We start from the raw sequence: 17,367 nt of genomic DNA, 5'->3' as shown, positions 1-17,367 counted from the left end.
GTCGGCTGGAGGGCAGCTGGAGGGAGGATTGGTGAGGGATCATGCGCAATTTCGGGTGAGTCTTCTAAGAAGGGCAGGATGGTAACTGCCAGGGAGAGGAGGAGGGGTGCGGCGTGGCCCAGGGGAAGGAAGATGCAGAGAGATTTGGTCCCCACACTCAGTCTTCTGCAGGGACATAAAGAGCCAGCAGCTACAGTTCTGAGCAGAAGCAGAGGAGTTGAGCCCGTGGAATGCCACCTGTGGAAGCTTCCGTCTTGGGCTTCTCCATCATTCCCATCGCCAGGTTGGTCATCCCCCCTGCAGACCGGGAGTGAGGGCACAGCTCTTCAGTGACTGTCCCCACGCTGGCTCTCCAAGTGCCCAGCTTGCCTTTCTGCTTTAAGGTCACTGCAGCAGGCAGTAGAGTGGGGATTCACACTCGAGCTTGTCTGACTCTGAAGCCTGCCGTTGTCAATTCACCACACAGCCTCTCCAAGTCTAAGTCAATTTCCCCCCTCTGATCTGCTAAAGTCAAGGTGCACGTAACCTGGGAAGGAGCTGACTTAAGGATATTGCTAGGCAGGAACAGAAAACTCAGATGATCATAGGAGATGGGCAAGAAGTATATGTACGTGAAGCTGGCCAGGTGTCAGACATTTGGGAGTGGTGGAGCCTGCGGCGTGCTTAGAGAGACGTAAGAAAATAACTACATGGACCCAATGAAGTTCTCTGCGGCTGAGTCCAGCCCACTGCTGGGGTCTTCGAGGCTCCACGCTGGTTTCCTTTGCAAATTGGAAGTTAATAGGCAGGGGGCTGGAGCATTTCTGCCCAAGGCAGGACTCCTCCAAAGGGCATTCTGTTTTGAAGCCTTTCACTGTGTTATGTCCAGGACTGTGTGAACTGCTTGTAGTCTGAGGCTCTCTCTACCCTCTCCTGCCTGGTCCCCTTTCCCTTCACAAAGGGCAGATCAGCATCACAGCCCAGTCCTGCTGCCTCCTCACTTTATCTTTCACAAGGGCTCCCCCCGCCCCCAGACCCCTAAAATGAAAGTATTAGTGGCCAGGCGATAGGAGAAGAGAGCTTCTGAGATGGTTTCCATCAACGTAGCTAGAAAATTATCATTTCCTTGGGAAGGCAGATCACACGATGAGGTCACCAGCTCACAGCAGGAAGTAGTAGATAAATAAGTCTCCCCAGCAGGAAGAGATAGAGATCAGAGATGCAGAAGGAGCCCTGAGCAGCCGGTGGTCGCTGGGCCCCCGCTCTGTACAGCGTCATGGAAACTCATGAACAAGATGGGCATTTTTCTTCTACTAAAATCCTTTTTTGGAAAGCGTCCATGTTTAGCATTTTAACTTCCTTCTCACAGATTCCATGACTGACTTCCAAGAATTCTTAGTTTTGGGGGAAGGTGATAGAATGGTTTATACTTCCTGTCTGAGGCCATGAGAGAGAGAAGTTATACAAAAGGCACAAGTTTCCAAAAATGTATACATTTTAAATATTTCAGATCCTTTGATGTATGGGAAATGTGAATCCCTGAAGTTCATGGAACCTCTCCCTGGATGTAGGAACTTTTACTTTGAGGTCCTATGTCTTTACGAGGCTGCTGAGCCCAGATGCCGAGTACATGCAGAATGGAGAAAGGTCTTTGATCATCTTTAAAGACAACTGGCTTCCCCTTCAATGCACTTGGAAATATTTTGCGTTATGTAAATATGCAGATAGGCTTAGAAAGATCAAAGCAGTGCGAATGGTGCTGTTGACTTGTGGATGTTTCTATCATATTTTAAAGCACATCATGTTCGAGAGAGAGAGAGAGAGAGAGAGAGAGAGAGAGAGAGAGAGAGAGAGAGAGAGAGAGAGAAAGAAAGAGAAAGAAAAGTTTCCAAGAGCCTAGGAAAAATCCCCACACCACCTCCATTTTTCCCACCCACATTCTCCAAAAAAGGGAAGAAAGACAGAGGAAGGAGGACACCCCCGAGGAAGAAACAAAGTGCTCTCGTGACACTTCTGTTGTGAGAGTTGATGGGTGACAAAGCTGAACACTCTGCAAGGCCACCTCCAGAGAGACGAGAGGGGGGTCGGCATGCTTTTAAGGGGTCACAGCAAAGACCGTCTGGGAAGGCTCCCCACTTTGCAAACCCCACACAACAAGGCAGATTTCTTACACGCCATGTGTCTCAGCTCATATCCAGTTCCTTTAATTACTCAAAGAGGAAATCCACGCTCATCTTTCTAGTGCATATTAAGTCATGTTCATGTGGTTTGCTATTTAGCCAATAAGGATGGCTCAGGGCTTTTTAACTCTGTGCCAGGCACTGAGATTAGTAATTAGCACTTATTACCTCACTGGATAGTCACCAGCCCATGAAGCAGGCACTATCACTAATACCCATGTAAGAGGGGAGAAAGCTTAGGCACAGAGAGGGTGGGTGAGTAGTGTAGGGTTGCTCAGACAGCAAGGAATAGAACCCAGATTGACAGAGGCAGTTTTGGCCCTGGAGTCTGTCCTTTTAGCACCATCTCCATTGCAAGACGGCACGTGTGTTTTGATGAAAGACAGAAGGCCGTGGTACACCTCTAGAGAGAGGGATGGTAAGCTGATAAAAACATTCACAGTCAGTGGGGTGAGTTGTATGGTTAGAGTATCAGGATTGATTCTGTATCAAGAATCAGAAAATGGCTTCAATGTAATTACCGATACCTAATGACATGGTTGTATAATGGAATACTATACAGCCGTTAAAAAGAATGAGGTGGAGTTTATACGAGATGAAATGGAATAATCTCTTAAATACAGTATTTTTATTTTAAAAAGAAAGATGTGAAACTGTAGATGGCATGCCTCCATGTATTCTTTTATGAGTACAGTAACTTTCTGGGAGATGATATAAGCTGTTGGGGTTCTTTCTCTGGCCAGGAGAACTGAAGACCAGGAAAACTTAGAGATCTGGGATTTTAAAGGAAAATATGCTTTCAGTCCATGTTCACTGGTACAGGTCAATTCCTTTTTTTTTTTTTTTTGGCCATGTCTGTGGCATGCAGAAGTTCCCAGGCTGGGGACAGAACTGGCACAGCAGCAACCCAAGCCACAGCAGTGATAATGCTAGATCCTTAACCCACTGTGCCACCAGGGAATTCCCCAGCACAGTTTGAATTTTAAAAAACCATGTTTACAGGGAGTTCCTGCTGTGGTGCAGTGGGTTAAGGATTCAGCATTGTTGCAGCTGTAGTGTAGGTCACAGCCCCAGCTTGGATTCGATCCCTGGCCTGGGAACTTTCATATGCTGTGTGGGGTGGCCAAAAAAACAAACAAAACAGAAATCCCCCCCCAAAATTATGTGTACATGTTCTGCTTTTTCAATATAAAAATCTAGTCTTTTTTTGTTTTTTTTTTTTTGGTCTTTTTAGAGTCGCACTTGCAGCATATGGAAGTTCTCAGGCTAGGGGTCAAATTGCAGCTGCAGCTGCAAGCCTACATCACAGCCACAGCAATGCCGGATCCTTAACCCACTGAGCGAGGCTGGGGATTGAACCCGAGTCCTTATGGATACTGGTCAGTTCTTAACCCGCTGAGCCACAATGGGAAATACTAAAAATCTAGGCTTTAAAAGGGATTCTTATGGCTCATCAGGTTAAGGATGCTCTTCTTGGGGAAGAGAATGGCTTCTGCATTGGTGAACTTGAGCTCCTGTTTGTCATGACCATTGAAGCCTGTTCTACTCCCAGATTTGATAGACAGGAACCTTGACCAAGTCAGTCTTAATCTCGGCCCCAAACATTTTGCCACACAAAAGCATCTGGAGAAACCCTTCTTGAACTTCCAGGATAACTGACACTGTCAATGCAAGTCACACTGCCCATCTATCCGAGGACCAGTTACAGCACGGAAGATGCTGGAAAGTGCCTGGACAGTTGCTGAGAATCAGATGACTGTGTGTGTGGTTCTCTGGCCCCAGATCCTTGAGAGCAGGGCTGCAGCATAAAGACACCCAGAGAAGGCAACAAAAACCCCCCTCTTAAATAAACAGGGTCTAGCCGCAGGTGTGTTAAGAATCACAGAAGTTTAGGCCTGAAGAAGCTTTAAGGGTTTTTCTGGCCCAGCCTTGGGCAAGTTAGGCATCGAATGAGTCCCCAGGCAAATGGGGGAGGCTTGCTGCCCTTTGGCCACCACCACGTCCCCCCCTTTGGCTGGGCACAGAATGACATGGATTGTGAGCACAAACACCTGGGCCAGACGGGATGGTCCCCAAGACTAGAAGTTAGGACGAGCAGGTGCAGGACCCTGAAGGAAGGCCTGAGGAGAATCCCTTGCTGCTTTCCTTCCCTGGGGACTCAGAGCGTGAGGTCTGCAGGCCATCAGGCCACCGCCCCTTTCTCTTTCTCTTTCTCTAAGTGATCTTGACTTTTCTTTCCTCCCGTGAAATTTCAGGAGCTTTCCCTAGCTTTATTTACAGAGAAAAGTCAAAATCCACAAGTCGAGGGAACTGAGAGCTCTGAAAATAGCAACGGGGTCTATTTCACAAGCAGAGCTTGCCCTGAGATTTGCAACTACGCTATTTCTTCTAAAGTGTCAGGCCCAACATGGTGAGAGAAATAGTGTGCCCTCCTGCAGAACTCGAGATGGCTGCAACGAGCTGCCTCTCCTTCTTAGAAATATTTGGATTTTTTTTTTTTTTTTGATGAGGTGACAGCTAAGTAATTTCTTGCACCACCCCACAACATCAAAAAGAGTTGTTTCTCTTGGAGCTGTGCTAAAAAAAAAAAACCTTAGCAAAGTAGTTAAATGAAAGATGCTGAGGCAAAACTGCGTTTTTCTTGTGGTTAATATTGAATTTGCCAGATAGGCTTGGAAAATAACTGAGTTTCAGCTTCAGTTCTGCTTTTGAAAAAAAAACTGAAAAGTCCTAGACTGAAGGCTCCAGAAGGTATAGAAAGTGATCTGAAGTCATCTAACTGAGATACTGAAACTTCCTTTTGCTGATTATTTGTATACTTAAAGGCACATGTATGCTTTAAAAAAAAAAAAACTTAACTGGATAGACTGTAACTTTCTAAACAAAATATGATTCCTCTCTTTTTTGTTTCAAAACTTGGGACATAAGACAACTGCCAGTAATTTCCATTGGTGGAAGAGTCATTACCTTCCTTATCTTTGGGGGAAAAAAACCAAAATAACAAGCCATGGACCCCTTTACACGGTCACCTCTGAGTCCTAAGCAATGGGACAGTTGCAGGAAACAGAGGCCGGAAAAGAGAAAGGCGGACCCTCACATTCAGCTCCATTTGGATCCTTCACAGAAATTACTTTTAAAGGCAATTAGTCCATATCCTGGGAAACACTGGCAGAAATTGGGAGGGAGATCCTTCTCTAGCAATTGGTGCTGGAACGTCGGGAGGTTTGGGTCTGAAACATTTGTTGTGTCTGGACAGTGCTCTTTCTGCAGCTGTCCCGCCAGCAGATCTGGGCGGACACCCACCGCCAGGGGTGGGAAAGTTTAGGGCCCTTCCCCACCCTCCATCTGAATGCAAACAGCCAGTGATGGGCTTCGCTATGGGCTCTGGGGACGTGAATAAGCCTGGTGAACTTGGAAATGAGACGGGATGCGAGGGCACAAGAATAACCTCCATAAAAGAGTCAGTCCTTGTTTTCCCAATGCCTCCAAAAAGGATCTGGCAATGGCATTGCCTACACACAAGCCCAAAGTGTCACGGATTTCTCCATGACAACGCCGACTCTGGTCCCTCCAGCTTTGAATCCTGCCAGTGGTTCAGATGAAAAGGCCTCTCGTTACAGGAACTCTGTAGCCACAGAAAGCACTGCCTACTTTCTAATGAGACTTTGAGGAAGAGGTTGTGACCAGAAAAAAATTCCAAGCTACCCAATGGAAGTGAAACATTTTCTCCCCGGATGCCTGAATAAGCATATGGAAGTTCCCAGGCTGGAGGTCGAATTGGAACTACAGCTGCTGGCCTACTGTCACAGCCACAGCAACGCCAGATCCAAGCTGCATCTGTGACCTACACGGCAGCTCACGGCAATGCCAGATCCTTAACCCACTGAGTGAAGCCAGGGATGGAACCTGCATCCTCATGAATGCTAGTCGAGTTCTTAACCCGCTGAGCCTCAATGGAAACTCCCACATTTGGGTCTTACCTGGATCGAGTTGTTTGAATGTTCTTTCCTTATTCACGGGGATCTTGCTAAAATGCACTTTTCATACTTCGTGGATTCAACATTTCTTTATTAAGCACTTACTGTATGTCTGACAACATGTCCTGTGGGGGGAACAAGGTGAACCAGGCTGCCTGGGTCTAAGCTCAGGGTTGAAGCGATGCAACAAGGAAGATCTTGGTCTTCTAAGTAACTGACCTTTTTGGGATGTGGCCCAAGACAGGGCTGTGTTACACCACGCTGTATCCTGGAACGTATAGGGCCTCACGGACCCAGCATATTTATTCACCTGTCCCCCAACTCCAAGTTCATCCCTTCCTAGATAAGTTCCTGAATTCTTAAGATACCTGCTTTGAGGAAAAGAGCTGAGAGCAAGGTTGGGGCAAGGTAAGTGGCTGAGGATTCAGCCCCCTCTTGTGAAAAATTCACGGAGGGAGGAGGGCAAGTAATTGAGAACTTCCCAGGGCCTCAGGATCCGCATCTGGAAGTGCAGGTTCCCACCTGGCTGCAACCCTTGCTTTTTTTTTTTTTTAATGGTCGCACCTGTGCCACATGGGAGTTCCCGGGTCAGGGATTGAATTTGAGCTGCACCTGCAGCCACACTCAATCCTTTAACCCACTGCACCAGGCTGGGGATCAAACCCTTGTCTCTACAGGGACCCGAGATGCTGCAGTTGGATTCTTAACCCACTGCGCCACAGCAGGAACTCCAACCCCTGCATTTTGCGTGGTTGCTTTTCTTGTTTTTATCTACTTCATGGAAACCATCCCAGGGATTAAAGAAAATGACAGATGGGATCCTTCCCTTTCTCATCTTTTCCTTCCTTTTTTTCTTGTTTTGAAGGGTAAAAGGGGCAAGAGGCATGGAGATGAAAGAAGGTGTTTCGTGTCCTGTGATTGGTCATAAGCAATTACACCAATGCCAGTTAGGAGAAAGCTTCGTCTAAGACTGTGTTTCTTAAACTCTGTGTTTCTCTTAACTGCACGCTTCCTGTCGTATCCATGTCTGTACCTTCTTAATTTAAAGTAAAATGTTGAATTAAGCCAATTAAAAAGAAATCACTCTCCCGAAGCAATATGACCTGCGAAATTACAAGTTGTTGATTAGTTTTAATTTTTTACAATGCATATATACATATGTTACTATTATTATTTTTCATTAGGGCTGCACCCGAGGTATATGGAGGTTCCCAGGCTAGGGGTCGAATCAGAGCTGCAGCTGCCGGCCTACACCACAGCCACAGCAACGCCAGATCCGAGCCATGTCTGCGACCTACACCACAGCTCACGGCAATGTTGGATCCTTAACCCACTGAGCAAGGCCAGGGATCGAACCCACATCCTTATGGATGCTAGTCAGACTCCTCACCACTAAGCCGAGATGGGAACTCCATATATATATATATGTAATTTTTTTTTTTTTGTCTTTTTGCCTTTTCTAGGGCTACTTCCGCAGCATATGGAGGTTCCCAGGCTAGGGATAGAATTGGAGCTGTAGCCACTGGCCTACACCAGAGCCACAGCAACGTGGGATCTGAGCCGCATCTGCAACCTACACCACAGCTCACAGTAACACTGGATCCTTAACCCACTGAGCGAGGCCAGGGATTGAACCCGCAACCTCATGGTTCCTAGTCGCATTCGTCAACCACTGCACCACGATGGGAACTCCATACATATGTTAAAATACATAGCTAACATAAAAAAAATATATTCTGTGTGTCGTACCTAAAATCATCCTGTGGGAAAGAGGTCACAGTCCCTGCAGGGTGAGTTTCCATTTGATGAGGAAGAATTCAAAGCTGGTCCACCCTGTCTCATGGATCCAGAGCAATGAGTGAAGGTTCATGCTTGTTTACCAAATTCTCCATTTCCCTGGGTCATTTTAGGGGTGTTAGGAAAGCAACGAACCACCTGTTCCTCAAGCTCTTCTCTTGTTCTGTTGGTGGTTCCTGTTCACTGGGCTTATTTATTTTGTTGTCAGTAATGGGCCACAGATAAACTCACTGCAGCCTTGCACAAGACACCACCAGGAAGCTCCTGTTAATTGTTCCTGTTGATTTCCTGAAGGCCGTGGACCCCTCACTTTGGGAAACATCAGTGTAAAAAGACAAAAGCAACTTGACAGTTCTCGCTATTAGTAATTGACTCTCTTGCCCTCTCAACCTCCTGAGAGTTTAAATTCTGAACCAAAGCAGACATGCCACAAGGACCATTTACTTTTGGTCAAACTCGACGGCCAAGGCCTCCAAGGGCGAGGCATCCTCCTTACTGCTTGCGCACCCAGTTTGCGCCCCTCCAACCCCCAAATGAAGGCTGCTTGTAACACGTGTAACACACAAAACCCGCTCTTGATTCAAGGAGCAATAGTTTAAAGAAAAAGAACAAGAGATCCAGGAACTTATAACCGCTTGGAGAACTGCTCTCTAGAGTGACTGGGCAGATGAGTAGCCCCGACTCGCCCACGAATGACAGTTCCTGGAGGCATTTTAAGAGCCTCCGAAGCCTCCCAGCAGAGAAGCGGGAGATGCGGTCCGGGGCGCACGCTGTGTGCTGGGCACTGATTCTGTCCTTGCTGTGGGCACGCCAGTCAACGAACGGTGTATGAGCCACGCATTGGGAAATGGCTCCTAAAATAGTCATTTCCCCTTTTTGCAACTCATGTTGGAGTATTCGAATATCACTTGCAGCGACATCTTTTTTTTTTTTTTTGTTACCAGCCTCCCCACCTTCCTCCTTTGAAGTTATTTCCCCTCCAGGCCCTTGTCATTTCCTCCCTTAGTCATCACAGTTCCAAAATGACCACACCATGTTTCTATAGCTTCCCCATTCCATTATCATGAGGCCACTTTCCTTTGAATAGTCTCTTCAGGGGTAAGTGGTGATGTGCTGTTTTGCTTTTTTTTTTTTTTTTTTTTTTTTTTTTTAAGTGAGCTCTATAGCAAATATAATGATATGAGAATAAAGGTTATCAAACAGGGGCAAGAATAACAGAATGTGACGGACTTATGCCACTGATGACATCTTAGTAAATATTGAGAAAGGGAGAGTTCCCACTGTGGTGCAATGAGATTGGCAATGTCTCTGGAGCCCTGGGATGCAGATTCAATACCCAGCCCAGCACAGGAGGTTAAGGATCTGGCATTACCACAGCTGCACTCTGGGAACTCCATGTGCCATGGGGTGGCCAAAAGGAGAAAAAGAAAAAAAGAATAAAAAAAAGCAACTTTATTAAAAAAAAAAAAAACATTGAGAAAGGGTACTGGACACTTGTCTTCTGCGACACTTAGAGCACAGTGTCTGGCTCAGGATGCATGGAATGAATGAAAGCGATGTTGTCTCAACAGAAAATGGAAATAAAGTTGGTGGAAAATAGTTTCTTTTTTAAAAAAATATGCAGCACAAGTAGTTCCTTAAAAGCCACTTATACCTTAACATACTCTTCATTCTGGTCACACCTCCTGACAGTCTGAAACACCAAACAGTTTTTTTCAGAAGTCAGGGCCAACAATTCCCCGTGCCCACTGAGGACAGCATGGTACCATCCAAACTGGAAAACAAAGCCATCTGCTCTGTCCTGACTCATCTCCCTGCTTCTGCTCTCTCCTTCCAACTGTGCTGCACAGCAGCCTGCGTGGTCTCTTAAAAACGTGCGCAGACCTCGTCATCTCCTGCTTCAAATGGGCTGGTGGCTTCCTCTGCAGTTAGAATGCACCTCAAAGTTCTTACAGGGCCCCCGAGGCCCAACCCTGCTTTCCCCTCAGATCTCCTTTCAGACCCCTTGCCCCCCTTGTTAACTCTGCTCCAACAACACCGGCCTTTTCGCGGATACGCTGCTCTGCTGAATTCATTCCTGCCTTTGCATTTGCTGTTCCCTCTGCCTGGAATGCTTTTCCCAGCATTCTGGTTTCCAGAGGGACCCTTTCTGTCCACCACCTCTATTAAGTCATCCTGTTTTGTTCCCTGACGGCAGTTATCAGCACCTGCAATACCCGTTTACTCATTTTACTAACTGTCTGACTCCACTGGACTGTCAGCTCTGTGTTGACGCCCCAGGCCCCCAGAGCTCAATAACTCTGTGTTGGGTGAAAACCTAAACAGTAGACAAGGATTTCCAGCAGGGTGCTGTGTCTGCCTCTTTTGCCCGGGGAGGCAGGTGAAGGGATGAAGTTGCTGGACAAGTTCAGAGGGAGACCACAGGTCCTTGCCTTCATTTGCAAAGGCTCAGACCTCAGGCAACATCTGACCACGGGAGGAGGTGGGCAATTCTCAAGCATCCAGGCCGAGTGCCGGGTCAGGTTGGGGCCAGGCAGGGGTTAGAAGAGTTGAGAGTCAGGGGTGACCTCTGTTCCCAGACATCTGGCAAACAGGAAGTAGCGTTCCTGTCCTCGAGGCCGTGATGCAAGGGCTCTTCTGCATTCCCTGTAAGCTCGCCTCCATTCTCACACACCAAGCAAGGTGCTTACTGAGCACCTACCATGTGCAGGTGCTACTGCAGGCACCAGAGAGGCAGCATTGCAGAAGGCCCAGGTCTGCCCCTCGTGGAGCTGACATTTCAGAGGGTGCAACAAACAAATGCAACGCCATTTCCACTCTTGCTGAGTGAGGATGAGACAGATGATGAGAGTGATGGGGTGGGTGCGGAGAGGAAGGCCCTTTAGGTGGGCTGCTCCCGAGAGGCCTCGGGGTCAGGCGATGCTTGAGAGGAGGACCAGTGGTCCAGCCACAGGAGAGAGGAGCGTCCCAAGGCTGGGAACAGCAGGGGAGAGGGAAGGGATTGGAGGTGGGGAGCTGGTGGGCCTGGGCTCAGGCCAGGCTAGCGGGCCAGGGCGAGTTCTCTGCACCTGACCCCACGCGCCCGTCTTCCGCAAAGACTGAGTTCCGAATGCCCGTTTACCACCTCGGTGCTTCCAAAGGTACCAGGAGAGCCTGAAATCGCTCTGCACTCACAAACGAAGCCTCGCTGAGTGGTGATGCCCAGAAACACCGGAGCAAGAGAGTCTTGCCAGGAGGCAGCCTGTCGGTGTCTAAACCAGCCTTGGGCGTGTTGGTGATTTTTTTTTTCTTTCTTTCTTTCTTTCTTTCTTTTTTTTTTTTTAAATTCTAAGTCTTTGTCTAGATGCTCCTGGAGTGAGAACCACTCCACTCAGCTGAGATGGAAGAGGACCCAAGGATGTTTGCTTTTTAGTTGATACTGAGTCTGAGATGTTGAGCCAGGACGTTGACATGTTCTTAAAACATAAATATTATTTTGATCCTTTCTCTGGACCACCCATGCTTTAGGAACATGATAAAGACATCCGTTTGAAAACGCCCCTCAGGAAACCAAGTGAGCATCCAACTTGCAGCGCTACTCATGAAAGAGAGGAAGTGTAAATCGCAAAGAAAGTAGGTTTTCAAATTTCAGAAAGTCTCAGAAAGTGATGGAAAATAAACACCACGCTGCTTTGACCCAGGATTCCTCTTTTGACTCCTGGACATTTACTCCAGGGAAGCAAAGACGTCTGGCACAAAGATGCTCTTTTCAGTGTCACCTCTAATGACATGCACCCGCGAACGGGGACACGCTCAGAGGGAAACACAATTTGCGACGAATGGGACTGAATCACTCTAAAGGACATGCAGTCCCCATTTTCAAAAAGAAGGCGCTTTTGAAACTACCAAAAATCCAAAGCAAGGGCTTACATGTAATAAAACCACTTATTCACCTTGTCTCGGAGACCTTATTTTATTTTATTTCGTTTGCTTTTTAGGGCTGCACCCACAGCATATGGCGGTTCCCAGGCTAGAGGTTGAATCAGAGCTACCTACAGCTGTTGGTCTACACCACAGCCACAGCAACACCAGATCTGAGCCGCGTCTGTGACCTCCACCACCAGCTCATGGCAACGCCAGATCCTTAACCCACTGAGTGAGGCCAGGGATCGAACCCACAACCTCACAGTTCCCAGTCAGATGTGTTTCTGCTGGGCCACCACGGGACCTCCTAGGGCATTTCTGGAATCGAGTAGAACATGGAGTCGCTCAGCTACAGTCCACTCAGCAGGCAAGGGAGAAGTGGGATTTACTACCTCGGCCACGCGAACAGCCTCTACCTTTGTTGAGCTGCACTGTCTGAGGCCATTTCTTAGCTCTAAAATCATCGTGGTTTAGAAGAGTTTTCTATTCATTTTATCAGACGCTTAGGGAAAACCTAACACAAAGTCAGGCAATGACACAGACCCTGCTGTGCACAAAGATGAAATTCTACAGACAAGGAGCCCTTGGTTGGTTGTCAAGCAGCAACCGTGGGGCACAGCCTGGGAGGGCGGCTGCTGTTCATGCCTGTACACAGGCTGACCCTGGGGCACGAAAGGCGTCTGGGTGCCCCTGAATGAAAGTCGGGGTTGCTTTCAAGTCAAATGCATGAAAGCTGAGAGCCACGCACATGGTATGAGCCCCTTAAGCCTGTGTTACCATTTAATCAAAAGCATTGAAGACAAAGCGGTCAATCAATGTTGCTAAAACGGATGGAGCTCCAATCCGTCCTGCTCATTGTGCAAGACAAGAAGCTCAGCCTGTTCAGCTACTGCCCCTATTCCCGTAAAACCTTTAAAAAACGCATAGTATCTTCTATGTGTGCTGGCAGTTCCGCAGGGATGCCCAAGAAATCGGGACCTGGCTGCCCCTGGACTTGGGGTGAAGACTTGGTTTCCTGGCCTGCTGCTGCCCTTACTGGGCAGGGCATCAGTGGGAGCTGGGACATCACTGCCTAGGTCGAGGTTGCCACACTATGGCCTGCGGACCCAACCCGCATGACCCCTCCTAGAGTGAGGAAAGATTTTATATTTTAAAAGACTATGAAAACAAAAAATATGCACCAGAGATTATAGCTGGGTCACAAAGCTTAAAATCCTGTCTAGCTCTTGATGAAAAGATGCTGACTGCTGACCTAAGGGTCAGCATGGACTGAGTGGTTTAGAGCTGGGGCCCTGGGCAGTCTGCCTGGGTGTAACCCCTGGCCTTCCACTCGCTAGCGAATGACCCACGAGATCTGCTTTCCTCATCTATAAAGTGGGGCTCCGAGTAGCACATCTGCTCAGGGAGACATCCAGAGAAATGAGAAAATGCAAATGGCCCACACAACACAGGGCCTGGCAGATGGACAGTCAGTAAGGGTTGGCGGGAATTATCTGCACACTATTGATGATTGACTTTCAGGGGTGCTGCCGCGAATGTCAGATACAGGTTACACGCATCTATATATACAGGTTAATTGAACATGGTCAAATGCTACCGAAATGAGGGAGCATAAACGGCACATACATAAAAAGAAATCCGAATCACAAAAAGAACTGTAACTGATCCCCTCTGCTGTGCACTTGAAACACATGTACATCCACTAGACTCCAACTCAAAACGAAAGTTAAATTAAAAACTGGATGGGCATAGAGAAGGTCAGCGTCATGAAGGAAAAGCAGAAGGAGCGGCTGTTCTAGACCAGGGGTGACAGAGACCCAGCACACGATATGTGCGGCCCTGGAGTGAATTCCGGGCTGGAACCGCAAACAAACCACAGACAAACACATCACGAAGTAAAAACTGCCCCCAAAGCGAAAGAGGATATTTTTGGATTTTTGGAAAATGCGAATGTAGCCTATGTCTAAATATACACAAATAGATATACACGAATGTGACAAAATGCCAGGGATCGGTCAATGTCGGTAAAAGACATGCGCAGGTTGATGGAATTCACTTTTTCCCCATTTTCCCAATGGTTTAAAAGTTTTCAAAGAAAATAGCTGGGTAGAGAATTCAAGGGTCGTTACACTATTTACACACCATCTACCTAAGAGAGACTGTCGTGCGTTGTTCAGCCATACATTCCACCAGTGGCTCCTGTTATGATTGTTGGAATAATAAATAACACATTTAATTCATATAAACAGACTCCCCATTTCATAACTGTTTTCAGTTCTTTTTCCAGTTCTACTTAAAAATTTAAAAAGATGTAGCAAAATAACCTTGACCTCCTTGTCCCTATGTCCAGGCAGTTTGTTTAGCAGCCCGCAAACATGTGAACACAGAAGTTGAGGTGCAAACAGCTTGAGGAGGCCCCCTGTGGCCTCAGGGCTGGGGCAGAGACCCGGGTCCAGCTCCCGTTTGAGTTTGTCAGCCGATGAACAGACACAGAGGAATGGCTTGGTTGTGCGATCAACCCCCTAAGCTGGTTTTTGCTAGAAAGTCATTTCCATCCACCTCTGAGTCAAAATGGGTAAGAGCTTTAAAGCCCATTTATCTTCTGCACTTAAACATGCAGGAACCTCTCCCCTCTCGAACTCACATGCAACCGGTATGCTCCTGACCTCGTCGGAATCTCAGCACGGCAACGGGCCACGGCCCTTAACCAACGCAGGTGGTTCCAACGGCCCTGCCACTCACCTTGGGCGCTCCGTCTGGGCCGCCTGCTCCTTTCATGCTGCTGGTGTGAGCCGCGCCTTGGAGCCCCACGGGTGATAAGCTCCGCTTAGAGGCGGTTGCGCAATGTCACTGCATGCCTCTGGCTGGTTCTCAGAAACGGAGTTCTATGGAGCTATCTGACAGCACAGGAAACTGTCAGAATGATTCTCCCAGCTGGCGAACTTTCTGGAAAGGACTAGAAGAGAAGGAAAGGGGTGAAGGAGGGGAGAGCTGGGATCCAAGCCACACTCACTCCTCATTGCCTGACGTCTATAAGCAGAGACGGTCACACATTTGCTACCAGAAACCGCAAAAGAAAAAAAAAAAAAACAAGTCTTCTGCTTTATAGGGTGAAGTTCCTTCTTTGAAGCTGAGTGTGTGAAGGCAGGGCATCCTCCTCTGGTGAATGTCGTGGAACAACCCCCACCAGGCAGACCCAGCTCATTTTCTTGGGTAGAGGCTGCCGGGCCATATTTCTGATGACGGGTCCGTGCTGCTTCTTTCCTGCTCCCTAGAACTTGCCCCGCGACAGCCAGAGAAAACAAGTCAGGGGTTGCCCAGGAGACGTTGTCCCGCATTTTTCCCCATCAGGATCAGGATCACACTCCGTCCCCCTCCGCCACCGCCCCTGCGCTGTCCCCCACTGCTGTCCCCCACGCAAACCCCGGGTCTTTGCTCCGCACCAGCGCTACGCTGAACATGGATCATCACATTATCCAACTCATCAAGCCACCCACCGCCTGTACTCGAAACCACAGCACTAGCTCCTGCAGATGAGCAGGACCTGCTCTTTCCACGTTCTCTGCACTCACACCAAACACCCAGCGACGACCTACAGGGTCCTCTAGGCACGTCTGCATTTTTATTTCATGTAACAAACTGGTACCCATCTTTCTGAGCCTGGCTCAACCTCCATCTGTAACAAGCTGTCTCTCCCATATCTCCCTTCCTGCAATGACGACATGTACTGTCTTGCCTGCTGGTTGTCCCTGGCTTGGTCCCCGCAAGTCTGGGCACCAGGAAGGATTTAGGGATGGAAATAGCAGACTGATTTTAAATTCCCATTATTGTTGGAAGTCAATGTCTGGGCTCATGTAATTGACATGCAGAGGCAAGATAATGGGAGCCACAAGGATGCCACAGAATGATCACAAACTGATTTGGCAACAAGGGCAAGGTGGACAGCCAGAGATGCGGAGAGAGACGGGAGGAGGGGTTACTTACGGAAGGCTTCGCGAGTTAGGAGAGGTGTGAGAAGCAGGGCAGCTCAACATAGGCTGAGACTAGGAGTATTGTATCCTGTTAAGTCTTTACAGATGAGACAAATCATTACAACAGTACTACTGCAATGCCTATAACCAGTGGTGATTATTTATGAGGCAAAGGCCACGGCAAAATGGCAGGTGATCTGTGAATCTGGACGTTTCTCTTGGGTGCACCTCTTTGCTCCTGCTTTCTCCTGGCTCTACCAGCTTCTCAGTGTCGGCGGCCACGGGCCACGTAGCACCTCAGATGAGGAAGACGCAAGCGCTGTCGAGGCAAGGCTCAAGTTCAGGTTTCCATAGTTGGCATCTACTAAACCAAAGTTCGATGTTTCCATACATGCTTTGAGATGTAATGATGTTAGGATCGTGTTTTTAAAAGTCCTTATTTCTAAGAGATGTATACTGAATATTTACAGGCAAAATCTGAGATTCACTTTAAAATAATTCAAGGTGGAAGAGGATAGAGGTACATAGGTAGAACAATTTTGGGCATGGGTCGAAAATTGGGGAGTCTGAGTGATGGGTCCATGGGGATTCATTGTACTGTACTGTGGGGATTGAATTTAAAAAAATAACAGCTTTAGGGAGTTCCCATCATGGCTCAGCGGTTGACGAACCCAACTAGTATCCATGATGTGGGTTTGATCCCTGGCCTTGCTCAGTGGGTTAAGGATCTGGCGTTGCCGTGAGCTGTGATGTAGGTCGCAGACGCAGCTCGGGTCTGGATCTGGCTGTGGCGTAGGCAGGCAGCAGCTGCAGCTCCAGATATAATTCACATACCACAAAATCTACCCTTTTCAAGAGCAGGATTCAGTATTTTTTTTTTTAGTACATTCAGAGTTGTGCAACCATCACCACTAATTCTAGAACGTTTTCATCACCCCAAGTTGAAACCCTGTGCCCATCAGCAGTCACTTCTTGTCCCCTCCCCCCCACCTCTGGCAACCATTGTTTCTCTTCTATTATTCACCTTTGTATACATTTGAGACAAAAGAAAAAGGATGGACAAACTTGCTCAAGGTCACACCGTGATGAACAGAGACAGAATCCGAGGCCAAGTCTCTTGGAAAAGACAACAGACAGATCCCACTGTGGTGCAAAGGATTAGTGGTGTCTCTGGAGCACTGGGATGCAGGTTCAATCCCCAGCCTGGCACAGTGGGTTAAGGATCTGGCGTTGCCGCAGCTGTAGTGTAGGTCAAAGCTGCAGCTCAGATCTGATCCCTGGCCTGGGAACTCCCTATGCCACGAGGTGGCCAAAAAAGAAAAAAGACAACAGACAGACTTCACGCCAACTTGTCTGGATGGTTCCTACCACCTTGGCAAACTCCAGGGGTCCATGGCAGTGCCGAAGGGCCGACCTCGAAGGCCCCATGAAGATTAGAATGCTGTCATTTGCATGTCCTTATTAAGGAAAAGCAATCTAACCAAAAACAAGACAAAGGTAATAGGATTTGGCCCTGAAATTAAACACTAGGTCCTACAAAGGTATTTAGTGCAGAGTTCG

At 47.9% G+C, this 17,367-nt stretch overlaps 1 protein-coding gene across 6 annotated transcripts in view; it reads right to left on the bottom strand.

The window, feature by feature from the left end:
* Positions 1-14,759, bottom strand: part of CASS4 (Cas scaffold protein family member 4) — a 41,118-nt gene extending 26,359 nt beyond the window's left edge. For 3 of the 6 annotated variants that reach the window (XM_013985477.3, XM_085002524.1, XM_085002526.1), the window contains exon 1: positions 14,579-14,688. In XM_013985477.3, the coding sequence (XP_013840931.3) occupies positions 14,579-14,614 (36 nt within the window). In that variant the 5' untranslated portion in view covers positions 14,615-14,688. Of the gene's footprint in view, positions 1-14,480 lie in introns of all 6 variants that reach the window. The other 3 variants (XM_085002525.1, XM_085002527.1, NM_001110431.2) reach the window with 2 other exon arrangements.
* Positions 14,760-17,367: the final 2,608 nt, after the last annotated feature.

Source organism: Sus scrofa, chromosome 17 (assembly GCF_054392235.1).
Source record: "Sus scrofa isolate SSC_HxYL_T2T_F1_AM1 chromosome 17, Sscrofa_HxYL_maternal_Yorkshire_Landrace_v2.0, whole genome shotgun sequence".
In the NCBI taxonomy this organism is placed as follows: domain Eukaryota; kingdom Metazoa; phylum Chordata; class Mammalia; order Artiodactyla; family Suidae; genus Sus; species Sus scrofa.
This window is presented reverse-complemented; position numbering and strand designations above follow the sequence as displayed.